Source organism: Fukomys damarensis, unplaced genomic scaffold (assembly GCF_012274545.1).
Source record: "Fukomys damarensis isolate Sample0158 unplaced genomic scaffold, DMR_v1.0_HiC HiC_scaffold_11, whole genome shotgun sequence".
In the NCBI taxonomy this organism is placed as follows: domain Eukaryota; kingdom Metazoa; phylum Chordata; class Mammalia; order Rodentia; family Bathyergidae; genus Fukomys; species Fukomys damarensis.
In genome coordinates, this window is record NW_022900923.1 from 6,935,452 (window position 1) to 6,959,570 (window position 24,119).

General features: G+C 53.8%; 1 protein-coding gene across 1 annotated transcript in view; it reads left to right on the forward strand.

Annotated features, from left to right (window-relative positions):
• Positions 1-21,554, forward strand: part of Ptpn14 (protein tyrosine phosphatase non-receptor type 14) — an 84,258-nt gene extending 62,704 nt beyond the window's left edge. The window contains exons 13-18 of the mRNA XM_033762042.1: positions 3,524-3,667; positions 4,724-4,942; positions 7,818-7,946; positions 9,911-10,145; positions 13,349-13,512; positions 15,250-21,554. Coding sequence (XP_033617933.1) covers positions 3,524-3,667; positions 4,724-4,942; positions 7,818-7,946; positions 9,911-10,145; positions 13,349-13,512; positions 15,250-15,378 — 1,020 coding nt within the window. The 3' untranslated portion in view covers positions 15,379-21,554. The remainder of the gene's footprint in view (positions 1-3,523; positions 3,668-4,723; positions 4,943-7,817; positions 7,947-9,910; positions 10,146-13,348; positions 13,513-15,249) is intronic.
• The last annotated feature ends 2,565 nt before the right edge of the window (positions 21,555-24,119 follow it).

Genomic DNA, 24,119 nt, shown 5'->3' on the forward strand with positions numbered 1-24,119 from the left:
GCATGCTGCGCCACAGACCGGCCAAGGCGCTCAGCATCTCCCGGGCCGACCAGCCGGCCGTCAATGGGTCGGCCCTGGGCCCGTCCATCTCCGAGCCCGACCTGACCAGCGTGAAGGAGCGGGCCAGGAAGGAGCCGGTGAAGGAGAGGCCCGTGTCCGAGATGTTCTCCCTGGAGGACAGCATCGTGGAGCGGGAAATGATGCTGAGGGTGAGTGTCCCCGCACCGCCAGGCCCGGCCCGGGCTCTGGCTCCAGAGCAGCTGTGAGGCCTGCTCGGGGAGTGCGTTCACTGCCGTCGGTGTCTGATTGGTTTGTCTCGTCACTGGAGAGTTCTGAGCTTCTCGTGAGTACATGTGTGCTGTACATCGTAACTGCAGTGCTGCTGGTACTGTGCGTAACACGGCTGAATTCTTACTCCCGTCTCACCTGCCCTTCTCATCCCTTGGTTCCCTTCACATTTGAGGAAGACCTACCTCCCTGTCTCCTTGTATCTTTTATTTTGCTCTTTAATTTCTGTATACTTTGGATTGCTCATGTAAGACAAAGCACACAATAGCGTGGCTGCTGTTCTGGTTTATTTCACTTAGCGTTATGGTGTCAAGGTGTATCCGTTTTCCTACACATATCTCAGATGTGTCCTTTATAGCAATTACCACTTTTTAAAGAATCATTAGAGCACTCTGAGAGGCTGAGGGGGGAGGACCACCAATTTGAGCGCAGTGTGGGCAGCTACAGATGGAGGGGACCCCGTCCCCAAGAAAGGGCTGGAGATGTAGCTGAGTGGCAAGGCCCTGGTTCAATCCCCAGTGTCACCAAAATAAAACCCTCTGCTACTGTTGTCCCGGAAATTGTTATTGCCACGAAAACTTGAGTGAAACCGGCTTGGCTTCTTTCCATTCACTCAGCTGCACCACCGGGAGCCCCTCGCACGGTTCTGTGGGAACCGGGAAGGGTTATGGGTTAACACTGGCTCCCTGGGTTTGTGAGCCTCAACTTCTAAGACCTCACTGGGTGGGAGTGGGCGGGGAGAGAACAAGCCAGGGCCTGGGCCTGAGATTTCAGGAAGTCCAGAAAGCCTAATCCCTGGCACTTTGTGACTCTCAGGGAGTTCTCAGCCCTGCTACTTTGGCCAAGTCTAGCAGCCTAAGCTAGAACTTTTCCGGCTTCTGCCATTGGAAGGGAAAGTGAAGGGTGGACCTGGGGCCTCCAGGAAGGACAGCTGGGGTGGAGTGGGGTGTGGGGGTGGGCGACAGCCCCGGCAAAAGCTTTCCCAGCTCGGAAGGGAGTAACTCATGGCATAGAGGGGATTTGAACACTCCTTGTCCTCAAGTCTATTAAAAGCAGCGCGGGCAGGAAGGGTTTGTCGGTCTGAGATTCGGGCACAGGCACCTTGTTCCCTTGTTCCCCTTATTGAACAAATAGCCCGGAGCGGGTCGTGGCCCTGGCACCCTGTGAGGTCACCCAGGCCCACAGGGGTCTGCGGTTCTCTCCGTGATGCTGTTCCTTCCATCCACGCGGATGAGAGCACCCAGCAAGTTTCACCCATCAGACTCTCGCTCGGGACACAGTTCTCTTAACTCCCGCACACACCCGAGCCTGTGCCCTTGGACCTTCAGCCAGGGTCTTGATCTTGGAGGAGGATGAGGCCGCCGGGGTGGAGACCTGGCCACCCTAGGAGTTGAGTTTTCCATCTGTCTCTAAATACAGAGCCTCGGGGGACCTAAGCCGCAGCCCAGTCTCAGCTCCCCTGTGGAGGAAGCACTTCAAGCACTGGAAGTTGGGGGACAGGTATGGGGAGAACGTGCCCTGGATAGTCTCTCCTCTGTCCTGTGATGAAGGACTCAGGGCCTGGCCTTTCCGGCTCCTTCCTTCTCCGGGGTCTTGGTGTCACCTCCCTTCACCCAGCAGGAGTCGGTCAGTGGGAAGCTGGCCGGAGGTTGAGGAGGGACATTTTTGTCCTTGGTGGAAGCTGATAGGCTGAGAAGGAGCCAGAGACCTCCTGTGACTTCTGGCACTTTGGGTTTCAGGGAGCAGCAGGTAGACAGGAATCCTACCCGAAGACAGGCGAGTTTCTGTCTGTCTTAGGTGCAGTTGAGGTCCCTTTTGGGTACAAGGGGAGAAGGCAAGGACCTTGGGATTATTTCCCGGGTCTCTGGCTTTCTCAGAACTTGGAACTAAGAGGTGCTGGGGAAAAATGACCTCTCACAAATATGAACTGCTAAGCAAACGACCAAAAAGGTAAATCCAGAATCTTCCCCTGGGGCTGCCTAGCATTGAGAAGGAAGCCATTAAGGGTTTCTTTTAGCTGAAAGTCTGGCTACTTGCCTCTCTGGTCACAACCCACCCACCCTGCTTCCTCTGAGACACCCCCCCGCCAGGAACCACCACCAGAAGGCTGCATTCAGATTGTAGGTGATACTGCCACCCCCCTTAGAATAATCTGCTCACCCTCTGTTACCTAGCACACAGCTCCAGTGAGATACCTACCCTGGAGATTAACTTCATAAAGGACATGATGAGAAAAATGCCTGTAACTGCTCGACTAGAAACCCTTCCTAGAAGAGCTTGCAGGCTGCTTGCACTTCTGTTTCAATAGAATTTCTATGAAACTCACTGTTGCTAGCCCGGAGAGGTTGGGGCTGCACATGCCTATAATTTCAGCTCATCCTGGCAACTTGGGAAGAGCCTGTCTCAGGTTAAAAGGGATGAGAATGTAGCTCAGTGCGAAGGCTTTGGTTCAGTCTCCAGTGCCGCAGTAAAACAAAACCAGAACCCGGCTCACCTCTTCCTGTCCTTTACGAAGCCCCTCTTCTTCCTTTGACATCCAAGACAATATTGTTTTGGGGAATTGCTCAATGCGCTGCCTTCGTACCTCTGTCAGCTTTGAGGACAGTGGGGGACCAGGAGCCAGGCCCTGGTTGACCAAGGCCCATTGCAGGTGCTGGGGAGGAGAGAGGAGGTGGATGGAAAATCACTGACCAGAGCCAGGCGGAAATGTCTGGCCCTCCCGTGTGGGCAGTGCCACATCTGGGCTCTCCAGGCCTCAGCCACATCCGGTGAAGGCCTGGCCTGGCCCCGGGGCTCCCATCCGTGGGTGTGCATTCTGAGGGACACCGCACCCTTCAGATGGACTCCCAGGAGGACTTTCCTCCTGCCATTTGTCCCTCTCCGTCAACAACGAAACATTTGGGAAAGTTTCGCCGCAGGCTGTGGAAAGGGTCCATCCTTGCGATTGCATCAGGTGATTCGTGTGATTTTGTTTTCCTCATCTGGTCTTCCCGTGGCCCCCAGACCCCCCTTCCGTGAGCCCCCTGGGTAACACCGTGTGTTTGTTAGTCTACCCGATGAGCCGATGAATCAATTACAGACAGCACAGGGGTCTGGTGAAGCCGGCGCCCTGGGCACCGTGGGAGGAGGGGTGCCTGTGACTCAGCTGGGGAGGTGCAGATCGGGGAGACTAAGGTGCGTTCCGGCCTTCTGCCGGCGTGGTACACCATGAGAACACGCCTTTTCTTGCTACAAGAATCTGGAGAAGCAGAAGATCGCGAGCCTGGAGGCGCAGAAAAGGCCGCTGATGTTGGCAGCGCTGAACGGCCTCTCGGTGGCCCGGGTCACGGGGCGGGAAGATTGTCACCACGGAGCCGCCCGAATCCCCATGGACGAGAGGGTAAGTGCGGGTCTCGGGATTCTGTCCCTCCCTCCTGGCCATGACTGTGCCCGCTGCGTTTGTTTGAGGGATGGACTCTTCAGTGGCAGAGTAGGAGACCCAGTCTGACTGTACTGCGTTATTACATCGGTTCCTCCCGACATCTGGTGTTTCTTCCGCTTTACAAATCGGAGAATCAGTGCTGGGCTGTGAGGAGCATCTGTTAACACACTGTACAACCTGGCCACGGCTCTCCCTGTCTTTTGGCTGGTTTCCTTTTTCTGTAAGATGAGAAAGTTAAATACTCTCTCTCTCGCTCTCTAGTGTTATGCTGTTTGTGAAGCAATCAGGAGGTGATTCTTTTTTCCAGGCATCTGTGGCGACCCCCTGGGTAGCTGTAAATCATGGCTGACTTACAGATGTCAGGTTAATGCATTGTGAGAGCTGTGGTTTTGAAAGGCAAACAGTTGCTGTGGGGCAGTGTCACCGAGGAGAGGAAAGGCGTGGAAAGGTTGAGAGCAGTTGCATAGATGGAATCGAACGCTGCTAACGTTAGGGTGTGAGATTTTGGCTGCCGTGTGTTCGGCATTAGAACACGTCCGGGGTATGGGGACCTTAGAGGGTTCATTCAGTCATCCCACACCGTTCTATTGTAATTAGCAGTTTGGCCAGGGAGGGAAACTAAGTGGGATCGGATTCGATGTTGAGACCTACGCCGTTGTGCGTCGGTATTATCTTAGAATTTATCTCAGTACAAACATCTGTGCACATAGAGAAAAGATTGTGTGGGTGACAAAGATTAACAGTTTCTGATCGTCCTGACTTTACATAGACATTAGTATTAGTATCCAAAGTATTGATCTTAAATTTTGGCTCACACAGATTTGATTTATAGCATGAGTGGTAAGGAAAATGGTTATCTCACAAGAAAAGCTGGTGACAGGGTTAATAGTGAGAGCACATCGACCAGGACTGTGTTCGCCCGGGCACCGTCACTAAATATCAGGGTTGTCTGGTGGTTTGGTTGGAGTCTTTGGGTGCAATATCGTGAGGGCTGAAGGTTAACTTCCGTTGCAGTTCAGGACCCTGAAGAAGAAGCTAGAAGAGGGCATGGTGTTCACAGAATATGAGCAGATTCCAAAGAAAAAGGCCAACGGCGTCTTCAGCACCGCGACTCTGCCGGAAAATGCTGAGCGCAGCCGGATCCGCGAGGTGGTTCCTTACGAGGAGAACCGCGTGGAGCTGATGCCAACCAAAGAGAACAACACTGGCTACATCAACGCATCCCATGTCAAGGTGCGTATGGAGAACGGCGGGAGGCTGCAGGGCCAAAGGCAGAGCACAGGGGGTGAAGCACGGGCGGCAGTGCGTGCCTGTCATGCCGCTGCTCTGAAGGCTGAGGCAGGAGGATCCCAAGGCGGAGACCAGTCTGGGCAACTTAGCCACTTGGAGGGGCCCTGTCTGAAAACAAATAGAAAGGGTCAGTGTATAGCTCTGTGGGGCAGCACTTGCCACACACGTGCAGTGCCCCGTGTTCAATGCCCAGGATTGCATATAAAAAGATGTTGGGCTGCAGCTGCGCCTCTTGGCTCATCCCCAGTCCCTTGGGGGTGCCTTTGAAATCCAGAAAGGACATCTGTCCCTGTCCATGCAGAGAGAGGGAAGCTAGCAGCCTCAGGTCAGCCATTTCTGAAGCTTGCTCATCCCAGAGAGCCAGGCTTTTTCTCCAGGGTGAGCACCCTCATCACGCTCACGGGGAGAGGGCAATTGTCCTCCTCAGCCAGTGCTCAGCTTGGGAAGTCACACTGCCACTGTCGCTGAAGGTTCTAGTCTGTTCCCCCAACAAATACTGTTTTCTTCCTTGCAGCACACTGTGTTACTCACTGTAGGGGTCATTCAGTTTTGCACGACATTTAGAGGAAGGAGTGCACTAATTTAAACCATACGCAGTGTACTTGGTATAGAATCTTGCAAGATTTGCAATACTGGTCCGTGAATTGGCAGTGTCAGAGCTTTGTTAGTATTCCCGATACTCCAGACCCTCATCCCTCCGTGTTTCAGAGCTTAGCTAGACCCCAGCTAGGGTTTGAAGTGGAGACATTCCAGCATCAGAAAATGCTGTTGGAAGAAATAGGAAAGAGCAACAGTCACAGCTCATGCTGACATTTTTGCTGTTCTGTTGGAGAACGAGAATCAGAACCATAAACAACCCCAGGAAGCTGTTCGGTAAACTGATGGTGGGCTCAGTTTAGTTTTTGAAATCTCGAGTGGAATAAGGCACCCAGAGATTGAGGGCACAGCTGCATCTTGATGTAGTGTCTGTGAATATTCCCTTCTCCTCGCCCTTTGGCCAAATCTCCTCCATGTTTCCCACCTGCTCCCTGGAAAAGGCTGTCGCTGTGCAGCCAGCCCTGCCGGGCAGGGTGAAGCATGTTGCCCTCCCTTCCTCTGCGTTCTGCACCGCCCGCAGCTCCGGCTGGGACACGGGGTAGCCGCTGGTACACTTCACAGACCGGAGCACTTGCAAGGACTTGCCCTTGTGCTGCTGGAAGAGAGCTGCAAATTCTGCCAGTGTTTGCTCCCCTGGGCTCCCTGCAGCCGTTAGCACAGGGAGATTTATGTGCTGCAGAGGTGGATCCACATCTGTGAAGTCTGCCTCGGTAGCGCTGGCTGTGGAGTTTTTACTGCCGTTTTTAATTCACTCCTGTCAATACTTGGAGTCTGCAGAGAGGCCCCAGGCAGCAGCGTTCTCTGGAAGGATTTATGGTTCCTATATGTTGGGTGCCAAAGAGCCTGATGTTTAAAATCACAGTTCCACAGATAAACTCAACTCCTCGCCAGTGAGTATATGAATGTTTCTCCCACCGCACTTGGAAAATGGGTTTTTGTTGCCAGCTTTGACCTAAACATGTCTCGTGTAATGAGACAATGGCTGACGTTGGTTTTGCTTGAATGGAGTTACTATGTAGTTTCATAAACAAGAGGGAAAGTTTCAGACAGGGATCGTGTCATTGCTCCTAGAACCTGCTGGAGTCCTGCCTTCCATGAGTGGGTAAGAAGAAGGCCTCTCTGTTTTTTTGGCGTGTGTGTGTGTGTGTGTGTGTGTGTGAGAGAGAGAGAGAGAGGGAGAGAGGGAGAGAGAGAGACTGACTCACTATGTAGTTCAGGCCAGCCTTGAACTCACTGTATAGCCCAGGCTCACATCAAACTCACAACGAGCCTCCTGCCTCAGCCTCACGAGTGCTGGGATTACAGGTGTTCAGCTGTATGCCTGACCTAAAGGAGGCCTCTCTTTGCAAATCAAGGTGCAGGAGTGGAAGGAGAACAGAAGGAGTCCCTGCAGAGAGCAGAGAGCATCCCAAGCCTTCCAGGCTTGGGGCTTGCGGTTCTCAGCAGCTGATACTTCCATGGCAGCCTCCCACGCCCACCCTGAGCTGTGAGGGGAAGTGGCTTTGTGATCCCAGGTGACCATGGCCCTCCGGTTCAGCTGGAGGCCGTGGCACTGCCCTGGGCGGTATCGCTGGAGCACCAGCTGCTGGGTCACACAGCAGCAGGGCCAGCGGGGGCCTGTGAGCCCGGAGGTTTGTACAGGAGGAGTTGGACTCAGCAGTTACCCGTGGTGACGGCTATTCAGACTGAGGTCCTCAACGCAGCAGAGGGTTTGGGAGCCACGTTGGTGGGCATCCGTGGTTCTGTGTCTGTGGGTGGGTAGGGTGCCGTTGTCGGGTGAGCGGTGCAGAGCTGCGTAGTGATTGTGTCTGTAACAGGGTCTGTCGGGCTGGACAGATACGTGTTCATGTGCTGTGGTGTGTCTCCACATATGTCTGTGTGTATATATTTTGTTTTTATTACTGGGGATCGAACTCGGGTCCTTGCGCTTGCGAGGCAGGCAGCGGCACCACTGAGCCAAATCCTTGGCCCTGTGTGTATATTCGTAATGCGCACTAGTTTACACATAGCTATTGCAGACAAAAACAGGTAAGGTTAATAATATATTGTGAGAAGTCTGAGTAGCAATAGCAAAGGTCTTCTTTTGTGAGACTGTGCCCTGGCTGTTACTGACCTGTTTGGCCCCCAGCACACGACCAGGTTTGGAGGTGGCCCCATGAGCAAAGTGCGCAGCATGGGACCTTGGTCTTGGGGTTCATTGCCGATGCTTCCTTGGCCGCAGGTGGTGGCCGGGGGTGCAGAATGGCACTACATCGCTACACAGGGGCCCCTGCCGCACACGTGCCACGACTTCTGGCAGATGGTGTGGGAGCAGGGGGTGAACGTGATCGCCATGGTGACCGCGGAGGAGGTAAGGGGAGAGGGTGGCGAGGGTGCCCGTGCCGTCCTGCCCTGCTCGCTCCCTGCCGCCTCTCCCCCTCAGCCGGCCTCTCGTCTCTTTCCGTGTCCACCCCACACCTGGCTAATGTGTCCCGGTGGCTTTTTCGCCTCCCATTTTCATGTGACCCTGAACACTTTTCTCGGGATTGCCATGTTCGGCAGTGATGAAAACAAAACAACAGAAGACGGAAAAAGGCCGCACTTGTGTCCCAGCAGTGTGCTGCATGGGGAGGAGGTGGCTCGCCCCACAGGCCACTGTGCTTATCGGGACCAGAGTGGCTGTCCTGGAGCCATGTCTGTTCTTTGGAGAGAGGAAACAAATCCGTTTCGCCTGTGCCAAGCCAAACACGGTTTTGTGTCGCAGCCAGAGAGCTCCGTGCTGTGTCACGGGGGCAGCGCAGCCCTCCCTGCCCAGTGGGACGAGGAAGGTTGTGTTGCTTCTCATCACCAACTCGGATTCTTTCCCAGCCACCTCCCTTTGATCCTCTCAGGAAAAGCCAGCTCCTGTTTTGTGTCACTTACAGATGCAGGAGTTGCCGTAGGCTTTCCTGACTGCACAGGGGCAGGGTAGAGAGGAAGGAGGGGTCCTGTTGTCCGGGGCACTTCGTTCCCCAACTGCCCTTTGGACGGTGGGGTGAAGGGGCCGCGAGTGCTCCAAAGCCATTGAACGGGGCCAACCTTCAGGTGACCTTGCCACCCGAGCGAATTCTCCTGAGTCTGCAGACTGGGCGTGTCATCTTGCTGGGCGCAGGCATCCATCAGCAGAACAGAGCTGGTCACCTGTGCCAGCCGAGGGGCCCGAGCTGAAGGACACAGGAGCTCCTGTCCCGTGGAACTGTGTGCCAGCGAGGGGACAGTGCAAAGTAGCCGTGAGCAGGCAGGGGCAGGCAGATGATGGGGTGGGTGTGGCCTCCGTCAGGGCCTTTGCGAGGTGTGGCGTGTGACTGTCACAGCTGTGAGGAGGAGGGACTTGCCGGGGCAGGACAGCGCAGAGCCAGGGGTCTGAGCCACCCAGGGATTTCACGTGTCCCCACACAGCAGGAATGTAGGCACTGTGGAGATAAATCCAGCATCTCATGATGGGAGCCTACTTTTTTTTTATCACCCATTAAGTTCATTGGTACATTTTAGGTATACAGTATGACCGCATTCATTGTTGGGAATTTGTACCTGTACACGATGTATCTTGATTCTTATTTTTTCCCCCGTTCCCCTTACCTGGCTTCAACCCCTCCTCCCTCCCCATCTACGTAGGCTTTGTTTCCATTTTTTCCTTCTTTTTTGCATTTCCCCCTTCTTCCCTTCCCCCCACCCCTCCTCCCTGGTTCCCCTTCCCTTTTAAACATTTTCTTCCTATTTCAAGATATGTATTCTACATTTTGGTCCCAAGCACTTTGTGCTTGGAACTCGGGCGCCTCCATCCAACCCGGGGTGCGCAGCGCGGTCACGGTGTCCCTCCCTTTCCACGTGGGGTGGCGGCGAGAGCTCAGGCCAGGCCTCGGCCCTGCAGGGTCCACGCGCCTCCTCCCCCAGCCACCCCTGCCCTGGCCCTGCCCCTCCACCGCCCACTCTGCTCCAGTTACTTCCCTTAGTGAAAGTTAAAACTAGGCCTTTTGTGAACGACTGACAACGCGTATTTGAAGAAGAAGAAACGGAAGGGAAGAGGTTGGTGCCGCGGAGCCACGTGTCCAACCTCGTCCTTCCGCTGTCCAGCACTGTCCCGAGCCTGCCCCCCGTCTTCCCCTCCGCTCCCCTCGTTTGCCCCCGCAGCTGCTGAGGACTTTTGTGTTAGTCGAGCACACCCGCTTGTCCCTGTGTCTGCTCTGCGCTCCCTTTCCTCTGAATTTCCCGCTGCCCATCTCAGATCTGAAGATGAAGAGGGTAAGCGTTTCCCTGGGCCTAATTTTCCATTTTGCTTTCGTGTGTGTGATTCAGGAAGGCGGACGAAACAAAAGCCACCGATACTGGCCCAAACTGGGTTCCAAGCACAGCTCAGCCACCTACGGCAAGTTCAAGGTCACCACGAAGTTCCGGACAGATTCTGGTTGCTATGCAACCACAGGCTTGAAGGTCAAGCACCTTTTGTCCGGACAGGAAAGGACAGTGTGGCATTTGCAATACACAGACTGGCCGGACCACGGCTGCCCAGAGGATGTCCAAGGGTTTTTGTGTAAGTTTTTCTCCGCGGTCTTTCTTGGGGAGGGGATAGTTTCTCTTAAGTGGCAAACGTTTTATAATGTGGAAATATCTGTTCTTTCTTTACTTTGTCAATCAGCAGATCAACAGCACTTGTTAAAGTCTGTTCGCCTTTTATGCCAATGAGCTAAGAGTGTAGCAACCGAATTGGCTACTCATTAATCTCTATGCGAACTGAGATATGGTTGAGCTTTGCGGACTACACCCCGCGAAGGCAGCCAGGCACAAGTAGTGCACAGCGCCTCCTATGTGGGGACGTGATGGACATTGACTGCTTTCTGTTTGGGACCCAAAAGGTTCTGGGAAAGGACAGTCATGGTTACACAGAATTGTGGATATACTTGAGGGCCCCACGTTTACTCTTAAAAGTGGTTAGAACGGTGAATTTCACGCCATGCCTGTTTTCCCACAATTACAACAGACCGCAAAGAAATAGAAGACAAGCAAACTGCTGTTTTCCTTTCTCACTCAGCCTTGTGTCTCACGAGCCCAGTGCTTCCCTGCAACAATATCTCAGTGCTCGCTCCCATCCGCGACTCAGGTGCTTGTGATTAGTGAAATGAGCTTGTAGGTTTGGAAACTGAAACGTGCTCAGGTGTCTGCCTCGTTAATTGACATCTCTTCTTAGGCTGTGATATTTCAGAAACGACTTCACCAGAGTATGGGGAGTAGTTTATCTGAAAGGCCAGAAGTCTGGAGTGGGCCGAATTGTGAAGAAATTGGCATCGTAGTCTTGCTCCAAAGGTGCTGACAGTCCCTTCTGGCCAGGGGTGAGCTCTCACCCCACCATCTTCTCGGTGGTGGCCGCGCCCTCCTAGTACCTTTCCCTCAGCCCTCTGTCCCAGCCTGGGGAGAAGACCGATTCTCCACTCACCTAGCAGGAAAGGACATAGACTTACACCTCCTGCCTTGCTTCTGCATCTGGCTGCAGCCTCTGGCCGCCCCCGGTAACCCATCTTCCAGGTGGTGGATGGCGCCAGAACCTGGATTTTTACCATGATGGGATACAGGGGTGGGTAGAGGGAGAAGGAGGTAAAAAGAGAGAATCGGCTTCTAAGAGCCCCAGATGATCAGTGTACAAGTTCTGTCAGTGTGTGTACTCACTGACACACGGGTTTCATTTGCCGTTAAAGTGAAGATGCTAGAGCGGAAAGGTGGTCAGAATCAAAGGCTCTCCAGCTGGTGTGTAGCTGTGGGTGTCCAGTAACAGCCTCCCTCCCCACTTCCCTCCCCCCCACCCCCAGTCAGATGTCTTTTTGTTCTTGCTCTAAGTTTGAGAGAGGGTTAATGATTTGCCTGAGGTGAAACAGCCAGTTACCCTCACCTGTAGCTCCCAGTATGAAGGAGGGAAGCCCGGAGCTCTTTGCAGAGCTTTCTTTCCTCCTGGTGGTCCTCTTTTTTATTCCTTTCAGATATGCTGTTACTAAGTGACTTACTAAAATTGTCTCCAGGAGGCAGAAAATGGAAAACACTAGAAGTTGATTGGTTTGATGATTGGCCGTCAGCCCTGATGAGACATTGGATTTACAGGGTGGTTGAAAGGGTGACCAGATCATTTAAATCAGAGCCAGTTTATAGAAAGCCAGTCTGAAGGACTGAAAAATGCAAAGGCTATTTTCAAAGGATATACATTGATTTCCTAAGTTATTTCTTAAAAACTCAAGCAGGTGTGGTTTACAGAGCCTTGGAAGTGTTGGCCCTGTGTCCTGTAGGACTGAGGATTTCTGCCCATGTTTCAGCTTGACTGCCTAGGCGCAAGTGCCTAAGGCACGTTTCCTCCCTGCCTTGGAAGTCTCCGTCCATTTATGGCTTCAGGAACATTATAAGTGTGATTGATAGAGGAGGCATCCACTCCAGGCCAGCTTCTCTGCATTTTATTGAAAACTTCTGTGGGAAAGTAGCATGTGCCCAAATGCCCAACGTTTCTTTTTTCTTTATAAAATTCAGCTCAAGAAAAGCTGTGTGTCTTGTAGGTGAACCCTTGGTCAGGCAGGAAATCCAGTTAGCTGATCTCGTCTGTCTTGTGGAGGAACTGCTGAGGGCTGTGCCCAGTCGGTAGCCCCTGTGGATGCTCAGCAGTTGTCCCCTTTGCTCACCTCGGGATGTTTGCTTTTTTCGTTTTGCTGTAGCTCATTGTGCGTTAGTGCAACTAGTATTAGCACTGCTGTACTCGTCCTCATTGTAAAAACAGTGATAATAGTTTGTCTATTCCGTGAACTCCTTCAGAGTAATTTGTAATTGTATGGGTTATAAAGGAAAATGCCGGTACTTATTAATTGCATGTAAATCAATACTTTTAAATTCCTAGAATGGTTCGGTGTACTTTTTCTGTCCAACAACTGCAGCATTTCCTTGTTTACTTGTTCAATTAGGATGAGGCTTTCTGAGTGTCAAGAACCTTTAAACCTACCTGTCCCCTGAGCTACTGCAAGAATCTAAATTACAAGTTGACTTTCCTGGATTTTGGACTTTCTGGAGACTCCATTTACGTACTTTCCTCTTTTCCGTAATCCCCGGGGGAAATCCGTTACAGGCCTGCATGGCTGCCATTGTTCCGCTTCCAGACGCAGGGGCTGGGTGGAGGTTGGGTGGAGGTTGGAGGGCCACCCCCACCCCCCATGGGATGTTCCCCCCCACCCGGGGCCTGACCTTGAGCTGTTCTCTGACCTCCTGGAGTCAGTGCTGAAAAGCGTCCTCCCCAGAGTCTCTTTTAAAACCTAAAAATAAGAGTCAAGGTTCTCAACATTCACTGGTTCAGGCAGGGGAGGAGGAAGGGGCAGATGGCTGCTCTCTCTCCAGCAGAAATTGGCTCTGAAACGCGGGCGTTTCAAGGGGACTTAGCTGCTGTTCTGATCCCAGTCTGATAATGGTAGGAGTTGCTGTAAGTAATGTCTAGAATCATCTGCTTGGGGGACTTAGGGATTTGTGGAGGGGAAAACAGAATTTAATTTTTAAAAAAGAACTATTTAATTTAAAAAACAACTTCTCCCTTGGACTAATTGACTCCCAGCTGGTCCTTTCTGGATCCAAGACTGTATAGCAGGTACCAGCCAAATAATTAATGTCTTGTAAGAACTATAAATTATTGTCACTTTAAAAGACGAGAGATCCACCCGCCCCCAGATTGTATGCAGAGCTAAGCAGGATTTGGTGATAAGATGCCGTTTTGTCCCACAGCCTACCTGGAGGAGATCCAGTCGGTCCGTCGCCATACCAACAGCATGCTGGAAGGTGCCAAGAACCGGGCCCCTCCGATTGTAGTCCACTGCAGCGCTGGCGTGGGCAGGACCGGGGTGGTCATCCTCTCGGAGCTGATGATCTGCTGCCTGGAGCACAACGAGGTAAGTCCGCCTTGGTGCACATCTGCCCCATGGCCTTGCCTTCGCCTGCTCCTTTATGCTCAGGTTCATCTCCGCTCCCCTGGCCAGAGTCTTCCAGACCTTTGGTCCCTGGTGCAACTCTGACATTTCCAGCCCTACTAGTGTTTGGTCTCTAAGCCCTCTGCGGAAATCCTCAAAACAGTGTAGAAGAAAATCCAGAAAGTCTTGAGTTCTTGCTCTTCTCCGGATTGCTGAGGTGCAGCAGATGGGACAGACACTCAGACTGGGCGTACCGTGCATGCCCCAGCTTTTCCAACTGCCAAGGTGGCTTCTCTGAGCATGTGCCATGCTGGGTGGCATCCCCTGCCCTCTGCGCGTTGAGGGAGTCACGCTGGGAGACGTGAACCTGGCCCTTTGAAGATGCAGGAAGAGGCAGCAGCCTGCGCTGTCCCTGCCCACTTCTGAGACTTTTCCTCCCTCGGACCACTTCCAGCACCAGTGTCTCCTTCCTTCCCCCGCTCACACCCACCCTTCCTCAGCCCCTGGAGCCCCTTTGCAGTTGATGAAGCTTTTGGGTCTCTCTCGTCTGGCACCATTGAGGGCTCTGTTCGGAGTCCTCGGGGGGGGGGGGCCTCAGCCCCATGGGCAGTGACTGGGTCCCCTGCTCCCAGATGTGACAGGGGCACGGGACACACGCAGCACACGCTGCACATTGCCATGAATCCCCCTCAGAATCCTCCTCCTGACTTCAAACACACTCATCCCGTTGTTCTTACTGCTTTCTGAAGCAGCTCTATGAGTCCTCTTCCCTGAGTGTCTTCATTCGGGCCATTGTGAGCTGATGCAATATATTGTCCTGGCATAGTCATTTTGACTCTGGGGAAGAGCGAGGAGTTGCATGATGCCGAATCTGGTGGGAGAGGTGGGCGAGGACACGGCATGATGTTTTGATTTGACAGAAATTGCCACACACACGTGGCTGGACTCAGGACACGCAGGCTGCCGGACAGTGTGACTCGGGACCCTTGGTGTTTACCTGGAAATGGCCAGAGAGGGGCCCTGGGACACCCTCTGGCCTGAGCAGGCCCCCTGGACCCGCCCTGCGAGCTCCCTTCCAGTCCACAGAGCTCTGTTCTCCGAGAACTTACACAGCCCACTTGACAACGAAACGCCTTCCCCAAGGAGGTGACCGCTGAGGCTCTGCTGTGGTAAAGCCCCACATGGACCTTCGTGCCTCATCGTGATGGCAGCCCACCAGACAGCAGGCCGGCCTGCTCCTCTGACTCTGGCTGTCACCGTTGAGAACGTGGGTTGTTTGTGTGAAGAATTCACGGTGTGCCAGACGCAGCCCCAAATGCCTGACGGGCGCTTGGTCGTTTGACCCTGCAAGGTGGATACTGTTTCTTCCCCCAGTGTCGCCGAGGAAGCGCTGCCGACAAGGGCCGGGCCGCAGGGGAAGAGGAGAGCACTGGGATCCTTATTTTAGGGCTGAGGAAACTAAGACCCCGCGATGGCCGGAACCCCGGCCTGCCAGTCCTACCTAGTAGAATAAACCGTGTTTAAAATCCCACACCACTGACGGTCAGCAACCAGGTCCTCCCACTGCCGCCGTACACGGATTTTTAGAACCTGGTCGGGGAGAGGGCTCTGCTTTATCGGGGGCCTGAGCGGGCATCAGGCCGACGCTTGCTGAAGCGGGGAGGAGGGAGGCCCCAGGGAAGCCTCTGTCTCAGCGTTTGTCCTTCTCTGTCCTCGCAGAAGGTGGAGGTCCCCGTGATGCTGAGGCTGCTCCGGGAGCAGAGGATGTTCATGATCCAGACCATCGCGCAGTACAAGTTTGTCTACCAGGTCCTCATCCAGTTCCTCCAGAACTCCAGACTCATATAACCCCATCCGGCTCCACACGCAGACACAGCAGAGACCCGAGCCTGCACAGGAGACGCGAGCTGGATCACCCACCAACGTCGTGTATTATTTTATACGAGATAATTTATTTTTTCTCTTTGGAATAAGATTTATGAATTATTATACTGCAGTTGTCACCGTGATACAGTACGTTGCATTTGAACCACACTTTTGACTGATCTGCATTGTAAGACATCGGCAGGGAAGGTGGCCTGGTGGGTCCCTCCGAGGACGGAGGCAGAAGGGAGCACATCTCCAGTGAATCAGCAGCCAGGTCTATAACCCAGCCTGAGACCCATCGTCTTAACTGCTCGTGTCAAAAATCAAAGTGGGGCCGGGGGTGTAGCTCAGTGGTGCCGTCGCCTGCCTCAAAAGCAGAAGGACCTGAGTTCGATCCCCAGTTCCAAAACAAAAAACAAAAAAATCAAAGTGGCAAGAAAATGAGTTCATCAGGAAATAGAAGGCAAGAGGCCAAGACCCTTCCTGGAGGGAGAAGCACTCTTCTATTTTGAGGGCTCATGAGGCATGATAAAGTGTCCTGTCCTTTATTTCTGCCTTCATCCTTAATCACCTCTTCTCCCACTACCCATACCCCTGTACCCCGAGCTTGCTTAAAGATAGGAAAGAGAAAGGGCACCCCTGGGAGGCGGGAGTAGCACCTCGGCCGTGTCTTGTCCTGGCCTCTGCAGCCCGTCTGCCGTGTGGGGCCTGTGCCCGGGAGCCTGCTGCTTCTCCGGGTTGCTCGCAGGGCCTGCCCTGTGGTGTGGAGGACCGGTGTGATCCGTCTCCAGCAGTCACGGTCGGAGGAAAAGTCACGAAGGGAACAGCGGGGAGCACTGCCTGCCAGGAGCCGCTTGGCACAAGGAGCAGGGCAGGGCCGCTCCTGTGGACTTGAGCTCACGGCCCGCGTCTCACTGTGTCCTTACCAAGTGCCCTGCTTTCCTTCTCTCTGCTGGCCGTGCTCAGCGATGGTGTTCGCCACCCTCAGCTTCTTCCCTGTGACCGAATTTCTTAGTGCACAGAAAGCACATCTCACACTCTTTCCTGCTTCCTGAATTTTGGGCAGTTTTTCCTTCTGAGGTATCTTTTTTTAAACACAGCTTTTACATTCCGGTTCTGTTCTCAGAAATGACTTAGGTCGGCTGTCCCATGTACTTTCCTCCATTGCTGTCCAGGTTTGTGCTTTGTTTTGTTTTCCTGAGCTGAACAGATAGTATCAAGTGGAAAGAGCATGGCTCTGGGCCTCCCTGCCACACATGGGACAGGCACCAGTGGACAGTGACCCAACTCCGCTTCAGTTCCGGCCAGGTCGTGGTGACCATGCTGTGGGTGTAGACTCCTCCTCTCTCGTCTCCTCCAAGGTGTGAAGTCAGCTCAGGAGTGTGACTGCCTCTGAGCTGGGTAGATACCAGGGTCTTGGTGTGTGCTCTGAAAAGGAAACCATTCATTTCCAGTGCAACAGAGATGCCGATCACCAGGCTGAAGGGATTTTGTTTCCAGTTCTTGGAGATCTTTTTGTCCTCGGGACAGTTGAACAGTTGGCGTTGGTTCCCAGTTTACTGTATGATGAAGAGCTTCAGCGTGGGCACTGGGGAAGAGGCTTGATTTGAGATCTCTTTGGGCTCATCCTTCAGGGCTTCCTTCAACCCATCCACTGTTCCCATCTTGTGCTACAAGAATGCTCATTAAAGCACAGGATGCAGGAGGAAGTGGGTGGAAAATCCAACTTCCCAGCCAGAGTTTGTATGGAAAACATTCGAGTCACTCCATAGATGTCATTTTTTAAAAAATGCTCCAGGTTCTTTAGAACGTTTTGCACTCATTTCACACCTCCAGCGAATGCCAGCGTGTCTCCTGTTAAATTAGCAGCAGCCAGTTAAGTCCTGTTCATGGCATCTACATAATAATTATCCAGAGATGCTTTATACCTGGGAAGCAAGCCAGGGAGTAAACCTCGAAGCAAAGTGTATTAAATTAGTTATCTAGTTAGGGCTTTGGGAATGGTTTCCTGATGATGTATCAAGTCTGATGCTGGAGCTGTCAGGGTCTGTTGCTGCTGGTAGGATTAGAAGAGAGAAAATTAAAAATGGAAGAAATAAAAGACACCAAATCAGGAGCAGGCTGTCTTCTGGCCTGTGGTTTTGAAGCTGCCCAGTCGAAATACTTTGTCCCTTCACTTGCTGTCCCTGGGATATGTGGACTGGAAGCATTCGTCCTGGTTCACAGTGGTCCCTCAATGTCTTCATCCCTGACACGCGGAGAGGCGGCCTGTAGTTGGTTGTGCTGGCTTCTGAGGAGATACCACGCATTTGCAGGCCGCTGTCACATCTCCACCCAGCTCTGCCGTGCACAGCAAGTGAGGATCCAGCTGCTTTAGAGGAAGAGGACAGACGTTGACTTCTCCCCATGTGAGCAGAGGTGCATGTTTACACGCAAGTGAGCCAGCCGGGGTAGGGGCGGACAGCTCTGCCTGGAATATCTTGAGTCAGGGAGCTTAGACACAATTTTCCTTGTACGAACTTTGTGACTCTAGATTGAGAGGAACAGCTACTCCTGATTATGACGGAGCCACCCTGCCTCGCTATCTTCCGCTGCCTCCTGAGTCTGCCTGCCTCGGGGTTTCCTGCAGACGCTGCCGGGCTGGACTCCTGCAGCCTTGGTCCTGCCTCCTCTTGGTTTTCTCTTTTAGCTGTAGACGCCATTGGGCATGGCAGGCTGGCATTCTTAGCCAGCTGAGTGCTCCTTCTCATCTTGCTAGTTTAATGCAGGCCATCCTTCGTGGTTCCAGTAATTGAGCCTGTTTTCTGTGACTGCAGAAACTTCACGTGGATCAGCTGGTACAGACCTTGTCTCTTCTCCCTGCAGGGCAGGGACCCCCATAGGTGCCCTTCCTGTGAGTTACATAGGACAGCATGTGGAGTAGGCAGCCTGGCTCGGTGAGAAGCTTGCCATGGTGACAGTCGTGCCACACGGTGAGTGGCTGTGTCCCAGGGCTTGGAAGTCGCGCTTTGCAGAGGCACTGGTGGCCTTGTAACAAAACAGGTGTGTCGGGAGTGCGGTCAGCTTGGGCCGCTGTTGGCGTTGGTCTGCTGTTCATTCGTTCCCAGTGTTGGAAGAGACTGGGGCACCTCAGAGGGAGGAATCCCGGAAATGTCCAGGGGTCCCCAAGGAGCTCTCATGATGGCTTTCGTCCCTAGGGTCTCAGTTTTCCCATCTGAGCAAAGACCCTGTTGCTGTGTCCCAGTTTGTCGTCTGTGGTTGTGATGAGACACGCGCCATGCTCTTATCTAGGGATTTCTTTCATGAGTGGAGTAGCAGCTCTTCCGGCTGCCAGATGGGGAAACAGGAGTCTCCCTGTGGGCAGTGCCCACAGCCTGCTTAGCTCTGCAGGGCGGACCTGAGCGGCAAGTTGGGAATTTGCATTTGACGCTTCCCCTAGAGGGGAAAGGCTCTGGTCTTTACCTCAGCCCCTGAATCATTCGGGGCAAAACCCCTCACTGGTGACTGTGTCGGAAGGGCCGGCACTGAGCGTGGCAGGCGGGTGAAGGAACCAAACCCTGCCGGCCTGAATCGCCCCACGGCGGTGTGGCTCGGAGGTTCTGTGACACCCAGCCTCAGTTTACCCAGTCAGGACCTGGCATGGCCTGTACCCCAACCGCTGGCAGCTTCTGTGTGTCCCTTGTGTACTCAGGTAGCATTGCAACCGGTGGACCGATCACCTTTTTGGATGTAGCTGCATCTTCCTTCTCAGGAAGACTACAAAGCTCCTCATGGACACCACGGCACTGGCATCGCTCGATGGCACGCACAGGGTGTGCAGTGGTACAGGACAAGGAAGGGGCTGCATCTGTCCCTGCTGTCCTCGCCCTTGTTCCTGCTTCCCATTTTAAAAACAGACTGGGGGACCCTGAGTTGCAAAGCAGGAGGCCGGAGCTCAGGCAGCCTGCACGTGACAGGTGTCCATCACTATCCCTTCTGCTTTCCTGTGGACCACTTTCCTTTGGGCATCTCTTTTCCTCAAACTTGCCCCAAGTTTGCCCAAAGAGGGGCCCTCTGTCGGGAGAGCGGGATGGAGGGGCTCAGGTCAGCCTGAATTTCCCGTCCACGAGGCTCTGATTCGCAGTCTCTGGAGCCCTCAGTGTCTCGCCTTTCTGTGACGTCGGTGTGGGGAAGGTGCTGGTGTTGCTTTCACCCTGGCGCAGGAAGCCAGGGGTGCTGCCAGGGCACAAGTCCCCAGGGGGCCCAGCAGGGCGACTGTGGTGCCCCATCCTGCTGGGCCGGGGCTGGAGTTCCCGTCTTCCTCCCAAGGCCCTGAGGGCTCTGGCTTTTCTTATGGCGGGGAGGATCAGCTGTCCACAGTGCCCTTTCTTCGCCTGCCTTATCCCTGCCGCCCCTACAAGAGCCTTAAACCTGGTCCTAGACAGTCACTGGCTCACACCTCTCCAAAATGTGCAGTTAGAAGTCTAATTTCAATTCTTTTTCATTTTTCTTTTTTTTTTCTTTTCCAAAAAGCTTATATGATTTCAAGGAATAAGATCTGGTAAGGAAAAATACCAGGAATGAAGATAGCTAGAAAACTGTCAGCCAGGCACGGTAACGCACGCCTGTGATCCCAGCACTCTGGGAGGCCAAGGCAGAAGGATGACAAGTTCATTCCAAGCCTGGGCAACTTGGTGACTTAAATGACCGTGTCTTAAAAAAATAGAAAAGCCAGAATGTAGCTCGGTGCATAGACCCCGGGCTCCATCCCCAGCACCGCCAAAATAAAGAAAACTGGCAGCAGCCCGGCGGTCACTGTGAGCCACGTTTCACTTCCTGATGAGGACTCAGTCCTGGAGGAAATGCGAGGAAAGCAGGGATGGGCCTGCGCGCTGTCGGGGAATGCCGCAGTGTAGACGTGTCCAGTCTCACCAGCTTCCTGGGCCCGAGGAGCTGCCCTTCCCGCCCGCTTCCTTCAGGGAATCACAAATGCTACGTCCTGAGAGGGCAGCCGTCTCGGGAATGCGGCCTTGAGGTTTCCGTGCCCGGCCTCCCAGGCGCTGCCCTGCCGGGCTCCTCCTCCCCTCTGCAGCCTTAGCTGAGAAAAACACAGAGAGATACAGCATCCGCGGAAGCTGTCGTCCAGAGCCAGCCATCTCGTTTCTTTTTCAACTCGAACATTGTAAAATTTGACTGCAACTTCCTTCGAACTCTCTCGCCACTGTTTGGTGTCCCGAAGCCCTTTAACCTTATCCTTTGGGACAGAGGCCCACTCTTCATCGGAGATGGTTTCCTGCCTGTGTTCTTGGTGCCCTCTGTGGCCGGCCGGCCCGCCTGCGGATGCCGTGGGTATAGAGGAAGAGGCACGCACCGGTGAGCGTTGTCTAAGCAGACCCCCCGTCACCTGTTACATCACGAAAGAGGTCGGTCTAGTGCGTTGCTGGACTGTTGGACTCTGCTTCGTTCAGTATTTCCATGCTTTGCTTGGTCTGTTTTGTAAAATGTTGCAAATACCGGCACCCTTCAGAATAGTTCACACCAGCAGGCTTTGGTTTGAAATGATACAGAAGGCCCCCGCCGGCCAGAGTACAGGCGCGGACTGGCCCCCGCACAGCCCGCGTGTGAGGAGCGACCCCCGAGGAGCAGCCGGCGCCCCTTCTGTCGTCAGTGTTGAAAATGCATTCCAGGTTGGGGCTTGGGGTCCCCGGGACGCTCTCCTCCTCCCGAGTGACCGCTTGCTGTGCTGCCAGAGGGGCTGTGAGGAGACGCAGGGCTGAGACGTGAAAGCACATTCCCGGGCCGGGGAGCGGTTCGGTCTCGAGCCAAGTCGACTGTACTTGGGTACAGACTGCCTTCCAGTCTGATAATGTTGAAAGCCTTAAGTAAAGCTATGCATGCTTCTTCTATGTGCTATTTTATATCAGTAAATAAGCTTATGCTTGCCAGTTTCATACACAAGGGTGAGGTGTGTAAAACTGCCTTTGACAGTATTTTTTGCACTGTTTCCTGTCTGTTTTTATAAAGTCTTATTTAGATGTCCGTCTCAGCGGAAGTTCTTACTGCCGTCATTACTGTAAAATATTTCATATGTGCCTTTGCAAATGTGAGATCTTTATTCAAACCTTTTTTGTAAGAGATATATATTGATTTCCATACACAATAAACCTTTTGTTTTTCAGAGAAAACGGTGAAATCTTATGTCTTCTGTAGTATGTACGCTTGCATTAATAGAACGCACCAACGTAAGGTGATTTTCACCGCCGAAGGTGTCTAGGGACGTCGGCCTTCTGGTTTTTGTGGCGCCCTTACTGCCACCCACTTTTTAGTCCTGAGTAAAGTCATTGTGTGTGGATGAGCGCTGGCTGCCAGAGAAGGCCCAGGTTTTGATATTTGTCGCCTTTATAACAAGTGCCCTGCTCATCTCTGGGCAAGAAAGCTGCTGCCCTGCCCTGGAGGTTGAGCCTGTCACGCCGTGGCACCTGAGGCAGACGCGGGCCTTCGTGTCTGTGGTAAGGGGCAGGCAGCATGACCGCCTCTGCCAGCTACCCGCCTGCCACCCGCCACACCAGGCCACACGCCTGCCACAGGCCCCGGTGTGGTTCGCAGCGCATCAGGGCGAGAATGCTGTCCACTGACCACTCCGCGTGGGAGGGTGGCAGGCAGCCTCAATAAACACAGAAGTCAGGCGTGGTGGAGCACACCTGGAATCCCAGCACTCAGGAGGCTGAGGCAGGAGGATGGTTGCGAGTTCTACTCCAGCCCGGGCTCCACAATTCAAAGCCAGCCCAAACCAAACAGCAGGACCCTGCCTGCCTCCAAACAAACCAAAAACCACACAACAGAATGTGGGTGAGACAGAGGACAGGACAGGACCAAAAACATCCCGGGTTATCTTGGAGTGTTAAATGTGGGAGAATTGTCAGACACTTTCCAGAACGCACGGAAAGATGAACCCTTGTCATACGGAAGATTCTGCAGGGCAACCCTGGTGATTTTCCCTGGGGGCAGAACAGGCAGACAAGCGGAGTGCACCACTGCGAAAGGAGCCAGCCCAGCAGCGGCGGGACTGAGCCTTCGGTGGGGAGGGGTGGTTTCACTGCACACACACTGGTAACGGAAGCAGCTAGTGGTCCAGAAGCTCAGAGTCGGTGCAGAGGGTCAGCCTCATAAACGGGGCCTCACAGACCGAAGCCTCGGCGTTTCGTGCCTTCATTTAAACAAAATGGCTTTTGTATCACGAACTGGCCTCCAGCATAACAGACTGTCAGGGCGATGAGGCCTCCAGTAATACGAAGACCTCACGCTGCCCCAGGGAGTCCGAGCTTCTAAACTACAGCCAAAGCGGTCAGCAGATGGTAAGCACCCACTGAGGTCCCTGGAGTCTCAGGGTCATTACTGGGTCCCGTGCACAGCCCTGGTTCCACCCCCAGAACTGTACTACAAGAGACAAAGCGACCTGGGAGAACCTCCCAAGCCCCTCTGCTCTGGCCAGCACCCTAGTGTCTTGCTCTCATGAGGTGGCCCAGGCCGGGGACGACGCTGAGAGACCAAATCCTGGGAAAAGGCTGAGTTGGCACTGGGGTAAAGCCCACGCCCCAGGGAAGGCCAGGGCTGGAGGCCGAGTCAGCACTGACTGGGGTGTTGAAGCTGTCACAGAATCGTTGGTGTCCCAGCAGCCTCCACACACGGGCATCGGACATGGAGAAGAGCCTCAGCCTGAAAGGCAGTCACACGTGACTTCTAGCCAGGCGTGACAGTGCACTCGGGAGGCTGAGGCGGGAGGATCGCCGCAAGTTCAAGGCCTGGGCTACACAGTAAGTTTGAAAGGACAGCCTCAACTACACAGTGAGGCCCTCTCGCTTTCAAAATAATTAACATAATTCTCATTATAATTAATACTAGCAATGTCAATTCAAAATGTATGTCGAAATGCCCAGATTTATGCGCATGAAACAAAATGGCACACATTAGATTGGGCATTTTAAAAATACTAGTACAGTGCTGAGAGAGAGAAGGGCTATTCTATCCTGATGCTGTTTTTTAAGACGGAAATTCGGCCACATGTATTCATTTTTAAAAATGCTCTACTTGATCCCAAGGTTGCATTTGAGGGCTCCATCGGCAGAGCCAGAGCCGTAGTTTGGCGGCCTTCACCGTGCGAGAGCGCCCGGCAGGAAACCTCAGGCTCACACCTAGGGGTCCCTGCGCCCGCTGCGCTGTTCCTTCCAGAGAAGGCAGGCAGCAAGTCCGCGAGGCCGGGTGCGGAGGCCTGTGTTTTCCTCGCTCTGCCCACACAGGAAGGGGAAACACGCGTGGGGAGACGGGAACCAGTGGGGTGAAAGGCGGCGGGCGTGGCCGCACCCCAGGGGCGCGCTGGATTTGCGCTCTCGGAATTTACTGAGTCCTGACGCCCTGTAACAGCGGTCCTGGAAGTGTTTTAGGCTTGGAACTACAGTAGCGAACCCCATTGAACCCCGAAGCCCCGGACCGCCGGAGCCTTACCCCCTCCGCACCCCGGGCGCCGCTCCGCCTACGGTGGGTGCTCAGGGAGGGAAAGGAGTGGAGCGCCCTGGCCGGCTCGGTTGCCGACACATGGTCCCAGGTTGGCCGGCGGGGGCCTGGGCGGTTTGCTCACAACACGGTGGGGAAAGAAGAAATGTTTCCTTCCCTAAAAAAGGAGAGTCCTGTGCGGGGCCGGCGGTGGAGTGAGATGGAAAGCGGCTTTCAGGACAGCAGAGCCAGGA